This window comes from Peromyscus eremicus, chromosome 7 (assembly GCF_949786415.1).
Source record: "Peromyscus eremicus chromosome 7, PerEre_H2_v1, whole genome shotgun sequence".
Lineage (NCBI taxonomy): Eukaryota > Metazoa > Chordata > Mammalia > Rodentia > Cricetidae > Peromyscus > Peromyscus eremicus.
The window spans coordinates 34,213,599-34,223,860 of NC_081422.1; the positions used below are offsets into that span (position 1 = coordinate 34,213,599).

The 10,262-nt window shown below is 37.0% G+C and overlaps 1 protein-coding gene across 1 annotated transcript; it reads right to left on the reverse strand.

Moving 5' to 3' along the window:
- Positions 1-889: 889 nt before the first annotated feature.
- On the reverse strand, positions 890-1,858 carry LOC131914242 (olfactory receptor 10D3-like). Its single transcript, XM_059266833.1, has one exon. The coding sequence runs from the start codon at positions 1,832-1,834 to the stop codon at positions 890-892; it is 945 nt and encodes a 314-aa protein (XP_059122816.1). The 5' UTR covers positions 1,835-1,858.
- Between the last annotated feature and the right edge of the window lie 8,404 nt (positions 1,859-10,262).

Genomic DNA, 10,262 nt, shown 5'->3' on the forward strand with positions numbered 1-10,262 from the left:
TCTTGCAGTTCTCCTAATGAGACAGGCTATCATAAGAAATGGCGGAGGGTTTAGTTACAGATCCAAAAGCACCAGCAGTGAACAGTTCTTTGTTCATAGTTTCTCCCATTGTAAAATGACTGTACATAGAATCTATCTATTATGACACTGTGATTCTTTTAGTCAATGAATGTAAAATATTTCAAACATTGTCATGTACAAATTAAGAGGAATTCCAATTTCAATTGTTATTCTAAGTTTTTGAGTAGATGACTCTATAATAAGAGCTATGGTTTTGAAATTAATGTAATGTGAAATTCTAAATGATGAAACAACCCCAAAATAAAGAATTAATGTTGTTACTGCTTTAATTTTAGTTAGTGACATATATAGTGCTTTTACAGAACAAAGAATTCCTAAAATGCATAGAAAATTCTGGCTCAAAAATATTTTATGAATTTACAGTCTCTATTCTGACACTTTGAAACATTGCTCAATGGCCACTTTCTCTCTTGAGAGATAAAGAACCATGAACGAAACACAATTTCTCTGGATGCAAAGGAAATAGGGGAATGGAGCTAGAAAGGAAGAAATAGCACAGTGTGTAGGTTCCATTAAATACATGAAGTAGAAACAGGCCATTTCATTATAACCAATTGAAATGGTTCAAACAGGCACAGAGTACCTGGAGCAGAAAAGATATATCGCTTTAGCAAACTGAAAATGGAGAAAGTACAGGCATAATCTAAAGAGTATGGCTGGAGATATAAATCTGAAACTCAGTACATCCACACCAATTCAAAGGCGTTACTGTTAAGACTCTTCTAGAGGAAGAGATATAGAGGCAGTGGGCTGGAAGCAGCCACAAAAAAAAAAAAAAACAAACCACCAACTCAGAAAGGAATTTCTCCTACTCCTTATACCCTAAGGGCTGGGCCACTTGGGCCATCACCTTCTTCAGGGCTAATTTCACATCCTTGTTCCTCAAGGTGTAAATCAAAGGATTCAAGGAAGGGGTGACAACATTGTTAAACACCTGGACAACAGAATCCAGCCAGGGACTAGAAGCAGGTCTGAGATAAACAAGAATCACAGGACCATAGACCAAGATGATGGATGTCAGGTGGGCACTACAGGTGGAGAAGGCTCTGCGCCTGCCTTCCGAAGAGCGGATCTTCAAGATGGAAATGACAATACGAGTGTAAGAAGCGAGAATGAGAAGAAAACACGTGAGTGCAACAACGCCAACATTGGTAAAACTCACAGTCTGTGCTAGAGAGGTGTCTGCACATGCCAGGGACAACACCACAGGGATGTCACAGAAGAAACTGTCCACCTCATTGGGGCCACAGTAGGGTAACTTAAAGATAAGAAATGTGAGGATGCTCCCATGTACAAAGCCCCCCAGCCAAGTGCCCACTGTGAGGCGGGTACACAGCCTGTGGTTCATGATGACTGTGTATCTCATAGGGTGACAAATAGCCACAAAGCGATCATAGGCCATCACTGTATACAGGAAGCATTCAGTGCCACCCAGTGTATGGTAAAAAAAGACCTGGGAGACACAGCCCTGGTATGAGATGGTGCGGCTCTGCCCCACTAGGCAGTCCATCATCTTAGGAGAATTCACAGAAGGGAAGAGTATGTCAAACACTGCCAGGTTCCCCAGGAAGAAATACATGGGGGTGTGGAGGTTGGGGGAAGCCAGGATGGTGAGGAAGATAAGCAGGTTCCCCATCAAGGCAAAGGCATAGAAGACCAGGAATAGGACAAAGAGCATGTTCTCTAGTCCTTCACTGTTGGAGATTCCCAGCAGGATGAACTCTGTCACAGAGGTGTAGTTCCTCATGCTCATGGCACAGACAGCCCTGGAGAAGTAAAGCAACATTGCCCATGAGTAACTGAGAACAGCTCCCTGACCAAGGGATTCCTATCCAAGGCAGTGGCTGCAAACAAAACAAAAACAGTGAGTAAAAAGGGATAAGTGATGAATCTGCCCTTGACAGTCAGTCAAGTGTTATGACACATTGGGCCTCAGTGTCCTCATGTGTTAAGTTATATAAGGGAAGAGTTCATCTTTATATATTCAACTGTCTTAAAGTAATCAACACTTGTCACCAATTCTGTTTACTGTCTTCCAGTCTGGCCTAACATCAAATAAACTGGCATAATTCACATTGTACTGTCTTATCAACAAAACCTTTGTTCCCAGAAAGGATCCCATATTAACACCAGCCAACTCAATCTGTAATTAGACTACCTAGTCTAATATGTGCATAAAATTGTGATTTCAAACATAAACTCATGCTTTCCTTCCTAAAATATTTTAAATTTTTATTAGAGGATTTTATACTTTAGCATTGTACATTCATCATTTCCAGTCCTTGTCTCCCCCTGTAGCTCTTCCTGTGTTCCCCCCAATATTTTGTAGTTTTGCTTTTAGTCATTCTTCATTTACATCCGAGAGAAACACATTCAATTCACATTCCAACCCACTAGTACACAGACAGGAAGTGCACTGAGTCAAAGGTATTACACAGTGCAAGAAATCCCTATGTTCTAACACATAATTCTCTCCCCTCAGGGTTTCTTTCTATAGGACACAGAACGATGCCTATTATGTTGCTTTATTGATGGAAATACATACTCCATAAGCCTGAACAACAAATTTCATCACATTTTCTAAAATCTCACTTTCTTTTATGTTTCCAGTTAGATCTTAACCTTCAATATGTTAGACAAAATACAACTTCTTATATCTGCTACAATGAGTATTATTGAGGGGAAGTAACCTAATAAACTATCCATGTTGCTTCATAGTACTCTAATGTATATTATTACAAGTTTAGCCTTGGTAAAAGCCTGTGTTGTGCGGTGTGCATAAATCTCAATAATTACTGTCAATAATGAAGGGAGCAGATCTTTGGATCACTGCTGATCTCAATGAAGAGCCAGGTCCTGACTGAAGCTAGTCCTTATCAACCTGTAGAAATAAACTGAGACTCTACCAAAGACACAGAATTATTTCCCAAATAAAATGCTATTCACATGAACTCTGGCAAGCATTGGTCTACAGAATAGCAACAAATCTTTTGCAACTCTCCACCTGAGAGATGCTTAAAATCTAGAATATATAACATTCATACAAACAAGTCATACAACAAATAAATGCTCAAATAAACGAATTGAACAGACAGCTTTCAGAATAACAAAAATGACCAAAAAATGAATAAGTAACCAACATCTTTAAGTATCAAGGATATGCCAATCAAACTACATTGAGATCCCATCTTTCCCCAGTCAGCATAGTTATGAATAAGAATACAAATGACAAGGAATGCTAATAAGGTTATACAGGAAGAGCACCCTTATACCCTGCTGCAGGAAATGTAAATCAGCTTGGCCCCTGTGGAGGTTCCTTAAAAGACTAAAAAAAAAAAAATCTACCATATAACAGAAAAGCAAACAGGGAACTGTTTAGGGAGATGAACAGGCCCAGTGGGAAGGGTTAGAGGAGAGTAATGGGAGGGGACAAAGATGAGCAGTGTATAACTCTGTGTGTGTGTGTGTGTGTGTGTGTGTGTGTGTGTGTGCATGTGAAAACATCATACAACAATGTTAATTACACAATAAAACATATTCTGGAGTCCAGTAATCAATTCAATTTCACACATATCATGTCTTCCTACTTGAAAAAAAAAATGTATCTTCTTTTGAAGAACTCATTGTGGTTGGTTTGCTATCAGAGGCCCACACCTGTAATTCCAGCCCTTGGGGTGCTGAAGTAAGAAGATTTCAAATTTGGAATCAGCCTGAGCTACACAGTAACACTCTTGGAGTCAGCCTAAGCTACACAGTAACACTCTGTTACGAATAAATAAGCAATCAAACAAATCCATTATTTACCATTCAGCCTTGACCTAGAAGCTGTCTGCTACCTCTGGAACTTGAAGTTCCTTCCTTCTGTCAAAAGAAAATGGATTTTTTTTTGAAAAGTTTCTTTGTGAAGACAGAAGATGAGATGCTTGCATTAGTCTTTCTCACTAATGAGAGTACACACAAGAAAGTTACTTTCAACAAATAAATCTTGTGCTTATAACACTGAGTGATGTTGTAAAAACAGAAAAACTGCAGGTGTTATAAAACTGTAATTACAAATGGATGTTAAAGTGTGGATAGCATTTAAAACTGTTTTTATTTATAAAAGGGTGTTAGTTCATGAGTCTGGGTTTTCAAAATAGGTCTTGTTATGAATTTCCCTGAATTCATAGTTCTGCGTTAACCTCCCCCATAGCTGGAGCAACAGGCAGGTGCTCCCTAGGAACCTAGTCTACTTACATGTTGTGTGACTGGTGCATCAAAACTGTGTGTTTGTGGGGTCTGATTACTATTGAAGGTCATAGAATAAGGCACACAGGCCAGGAAAAATGTTATTTCCCTCAGATTCTAAACATGATATTAACATGCCAGCAGAAATAGAAGGTCACTGTGGACACTAAAAGTTCATAAACCCTCTCTTTATCTGAACTGTTTCTAGGTCAAGAACCAAGTACACAATGGTGAATGGCACAGGTATTCCTGCATACTGCATTGGGCAGGTGCAAACATCACATCACCTCACTAAATCCTCATCTCCTCTAGTCTAACTCAATATTGCACCTCCATGCATACCCTTCTCAAGAAAAATCTGATGTCTATCCACTGGAAACATATCCCAGATGAGCTCTCCTTCAGCTTGGGAGAGTCAGTTGAGAATGTACTGGGTATCCATCTCAGATAATTCAAACTGCTAGACCCTCTCAGGGAAACAGATGAGGTTGTCATTTTCTACAAAAAGGGTAATCAACTCTGACTTAGAAAGCTTTTGAATTTCACTATCATCATATTCACTGCACTGAACTTTTTCTCTTGGTATTTGTTGTCTATGAACAGATTCATGTAAGATAAGTATGTTATGTAAGGTGAATACTTATATAAGAATCCTACTTATGTAAGATGAATAGAAGTTAACAGGGGAAATTATTTCTAATTTTATAATTGAAAACTAAGATTCCCAAACAAAGAATCTAACATATCTCCTTCTTTGTCTCCCACTTTTCCCTAATAGCCATTCTACACACACACACACACACACACACACACACACACACATACACACACACCCCACTTCATTCCCAATGTGTCTGCTTTCTATGCTTTGTCTGTGAGAGCTCGGTAATCCATTACAGAATCTGGTCACATGTAAGAGTGCTCTGAAGTCCTCTGTTTCTCCTCCTTCCATTGCTCACATAGGTCAAATGACCAGACACAGGCTGTGTCCCTGTAGTACAGAGGAGAATAACAAAAAAGAGTCATGTAAGCAGAGCAAGAGTAACAAGCAAAAACAGGAAGCGCTCTAACCACATACCAGCTGATCAAAAATACATAGAGATGTTTTTCCTAAAGTCTTTAGGGTAGAAGAACGTGTTTCTAATCCAAAGTTTTATTTTGCGTAAGCTAGAATAGCATGGAGGCAAGATGATGCATCTTCTCCTTTTGAATTAAAGATATTGATTATACACAATCCTGCTATTAATAGGCTTCAAATGTCTGACTTTATAATGCTTTCAAGCTGCAGAGTATTATTGTACATGATTTCTTTTGAGATAATGTCCCCAATGGCTCTATCCCTAGATGAAAGAAGTGTGAAGGAAAATGGAGCATAATTATAGGCTCCCATCTTTTGCCTTATACTGTTTCCATTCCCCTATTCATAATTTTATAATTTGATACATTAATAATGGAAGTACCATAAAATGTGTGTTTTTCTTCTTTTATAGAAATATGCAGTGAATTATTATATATAGTCATACTACCACCATATATATTGCATACTACTATAGGTGCTAGCAAGGATATTAAAAAAAGAGAAACTGTGTGCATTGCTAGAAATATAAGTTAGTATAGCTGTTATAAAAAAGCACTTTGGAGGGTTATCAAAAAATGAAAAATAGGACTACCATGTGATCTGGCAATCTCATTCACAGGTATATAAACAAAGGAAGAAAAGTTTATGTCAAAGATGTATCTGCCCTCCCATGTCCATTGTGGAACTAGTAACAATAGAATCACTATATATCATCAATTAAAGGAAATGTGATATATATTATATATAATATATGACTAATTCTTGTTGGTTAAAAAAGTAAGAATGTATGTGACAACATGGATGGAAGTGAAGATCATTATGTGAGGTGAAATAAGCCAGGCACTAAGAGACAAGTATTGCATGGGTTCATTCACATGTGAGGCCTTCAGAGTCAAAGAAGTCTAAGTTAGATTTAGAGAGAGTAAAAGAGTCTAGTGTGCTTGTGCACCAAAGTAAGATAACTGGATAAGAAAATTAATTGCTTAACATTTCGAAGGGCTAGTAGAAAATAACCTGGAAGTTTTCACCATAAAGAAAATAGGTATGTTCACCATGATTAAACATTATGTAACATGCATATTCATCAAAACATTGCACAGTACTCCATTAATATGCAATTTTGTGTTTTGTGTATCAATTACAAACATTTTTAAACTTAAAAATGGTATTTGTTCATAATTAATAAAAGTAGTAGGTCTGTATATACACTTTTTTACTGATGCCCACACAACAGTCTCATACACTTACTAAAACTGTTGGCTGGCCTGCCTTTAGAACAATGAAGGTATAAAATGTGACAAGGGCTTCAGAGTTTAAATAATCTTAACAACATTTTTATAATCATTGTCTTGGGTAGGTGCAGAAAAGACACAAAAACCTTCTTGTCCCAATTTGAATTAGTAATTACCATATTTCAATAAACTTTCCTCTAATCACATTGTTAAAGACACTTTCATTTCTTACTTGCACCTTTATTACATATTGCTTTTTTAAAAAATAGAAGATAGCTTTGAAAATACAAATAATTAGCTTCAAGTGTTTATTTCAAAAGTCGGCCATAGTAATTGAATTTGAATTTTAGTCTTCATGAGTTTAAAACTTATGCTCAACTCTAAGGAAATAGAAAATATTTTCAGCCTTAACTTTGAAAGTAGTAACATGCTTAGTTATTAATTCTTATCCATTATACTATTATAAGAGTTTGCACATTTATGGAACATAGACAGACACACATAAAAAGAGGCAAATAAATATTATTATTTAACTTTGTTTTCTAAAAGAGAGATTATTTTTAATACTGTATCTATTTAGCAAAATAATAATAGTGAGTTTTTCAATAGGAGCTATAATCTATCTAGCCATGGGTTCTTGGCCTGAAAATGTTTCCAGGTGTGTATTTCATCTTGTGGAGTATTATTTAAATTCAGTCAGTGATTTATTATTCCCATCATGTTCACTCCACTACTGCACTAGTGGTCATGTCTTTACAGGGCAGTAATTTTTGTAGGTCACAGTGTTCATAGCTGGGTAAAATTAGTCTTAATTTTACCCCATATATCCAGCACTTTGAAAACTAGCCAGTAAGGATGAAGCTTTCAGGTCAGTACCACCTCAATTTCTCCATGTTCTATGACTCAAGTATATATTGTCTTCAGCAGGAGAGTCTTAATGACAACTTTTGAAGGCAATCAATACCATTTGCAATAGCCTGGATTGTTTGGAGGTCTATGGTACCTCACTGTCAAAAATCCAAAGACATATAACCTATTCCTGAGGCTGGATTTTTAATTTGTTAGTCTATGGAGTCAAGTATGGGGATCATTGTTGTGTTATATGGTAACTCCATTTTGCCTCTTTTTATGTGTGTCTGTCTATGTTCCATAAATGTGCAAACTCTTATAATAGTATTTCTCTTAACAACCTCTCTTTTTTAAGTAGAAATATCACAAGTATTTCAAAAAGCTTTGCTAACATATAGTTTATAATATCATAAAACTAATCCATTTTCAACATAGATTGAGAGATACCTTAGCATCATCAATGGACTACAAGTTTGCCTCAGTGAATGAGGTTGAAGACCCATCAAGAAAGATTCCCAACATCAACATGGGGCCTCCACATGAAAACACACACATGTGTGCACCACACATACACATACAAAAGGAAAGAAGAAAAATAAAGAATCCACAGCACTGAATTTATAGTCAATGCATACTTATCAATCTGCACAACCTAACTGGAAAAGTATTTTCTTCACACTGACAAACCTCACTCCCATTTACAATCCTTCACACATCCAGCTTCAGGTAATCACGAATGTAATCGGACTTTCTGTGAAATGCCAGTTCCCAAATAATGACACGGAGACCTTTTATTAAATATAAAAGCTTGGCCCTAGCTTAGGCTTGTTCCCAACTAGCTCTTAAACTTGAATTACTTGTTTATGTTAATCTACATTTTGCCACATGGCTCATTACCTCTCTTCAGTATCAAACGTCAGATTTCCTCCATGTCTGGCTGGTATATCCCCCATGCCAGATTCTTCCCACTGTTCCTATCTCTGCCCAGAAGTCCCACCTATCATCTCCTGCCTAGCTATTGACCATTCAGTTCTTTACTAAAGCAATCAGAAGGTGCCTTAGGCAGATAAGGAAGGACAGAGACACATCTTTACACAGTGTGATCAGATATCCCGCAACACACCAATTTATTCTCAACCTCTGCATACTTGCATTTTAAGGAATTATTTTATGTGGAATTATAAAATATGTGCTTCTTTGAGCTGACTTCTTTAACCTTGTTTTTGCATATATAGAACCAGTATGTTGTTTTGCTGTTGATGGTGGGTAATTTCCATTTGTGTTTCCTGGACCATATGCTAACACTGTAATTCCATTTCTAGGTCCCTCAGACATTCTTGGTACAAACTTAGAACCATTTGTTAATTTCAAAATCATTGTCAACATCTAGTCAGAAAGGAATTATTTTGGATTGTTGTATTATGTATTAAGCAGTTACATGAGTGATTGTAGAAAATAACATGTGTGTCATTAATTAATCAGTTCCAGCTCATCATCTCAATTTCTTCTCTCTGGATCACTATAAAAAACAACACTGGCCGGGCGGTGGTGGCGCACGCCTTTAATTCCAGCACTCGGGAGGCAGAGCCAGGCGGATCTCTGTGAGTTCGAGGCCAGCCTGGTCTCCAAAGCGAGTTCCAGGAAAGGCGCAAAGCTACACAGAGAAACCCTGTCTCAAAAAACCAAAAAAAAAAAAAAAACAACACTGAGTTAGGAAAAATCAGCCCAACAGTAATATAACTTATAACTTATAAACATCTCTTTTTCAGTTGCTCTTATTATAATTATAATTATGTTTTGAAATTTTCCTCTATGTAATTCTAAGAAACTAATCCAAATCTAATAATTACTACCCCGACATATTTATGTTATTGCAGAGAGAGAGAGAGAGAGAGAGAGAGAGAGAGAGAGAGAGAGAGAGAGAGAGAGATATTTCCCAGAACGGGAGTTCTTGGCAAAACCCTGAGCCATTAAATAATGTGACACAACAGCTGGAAATGGTGTCATTTGTTACAATTTTGTTTCTCAGTCTCAACGCCTTCAGGCATTAACCAAGTTTCCTCTGCAAATGTTTTATTTGTCAGCCAGCCAGAATGAAGCAGGTTCATAGCCCAAGCCCATTGCTTACCAAGACTCATGTGTAGTTCAGGTAAAGAATTTACAAATGTGTTATTTGTGCATTATATAGATTGAAACTATAATGAATTTACAAAGACAGATATGTTACTGTGCTCACAAGCACACACATGTTAGCAAGGCCCTATAATTTATTCTGTGTAAACATGAACTGTAGAATCCATTCTGAGGAGGCTTCTTTGAAAACATAAAGTTAAGGCCAAATGAAATGGATTATTATATTCAAATATTTCCTTTCTAGCTCACTTTCAGTTTAGTATTTCCTTCAACATATTAATGTACTTTCCATGAGGCAGCATGCACAGGGCCTGCATGGGTCTGCATCAAATTCTCTGAGTGTATATTACAACTTTCAGTTCAGTGTTTTAATGGGACTCCTGGGTGGGTGAATGAGTGGATCTCTGATTCTTATGCCTTCTCTTAGGCTCTTGTCCTTCTACTGGTTTGCCTTGTCCAATTTTGATGTGATGGTTTTTGTTTTATCTTAGTATCTTTTTTGATAGAGTGTCTTAGAAGCCTGTTCTTTCCTAATGAGAGACAGGAAGGGAAGAGGACCCAAATGAGAGAGGAGGTTAAGAGAAACTGGGAGGAGTACAAGGAGGGGAAATTTTATTTGGATATATTGTATAAGAAAACAATCTATTGTCAATGAAAATGAG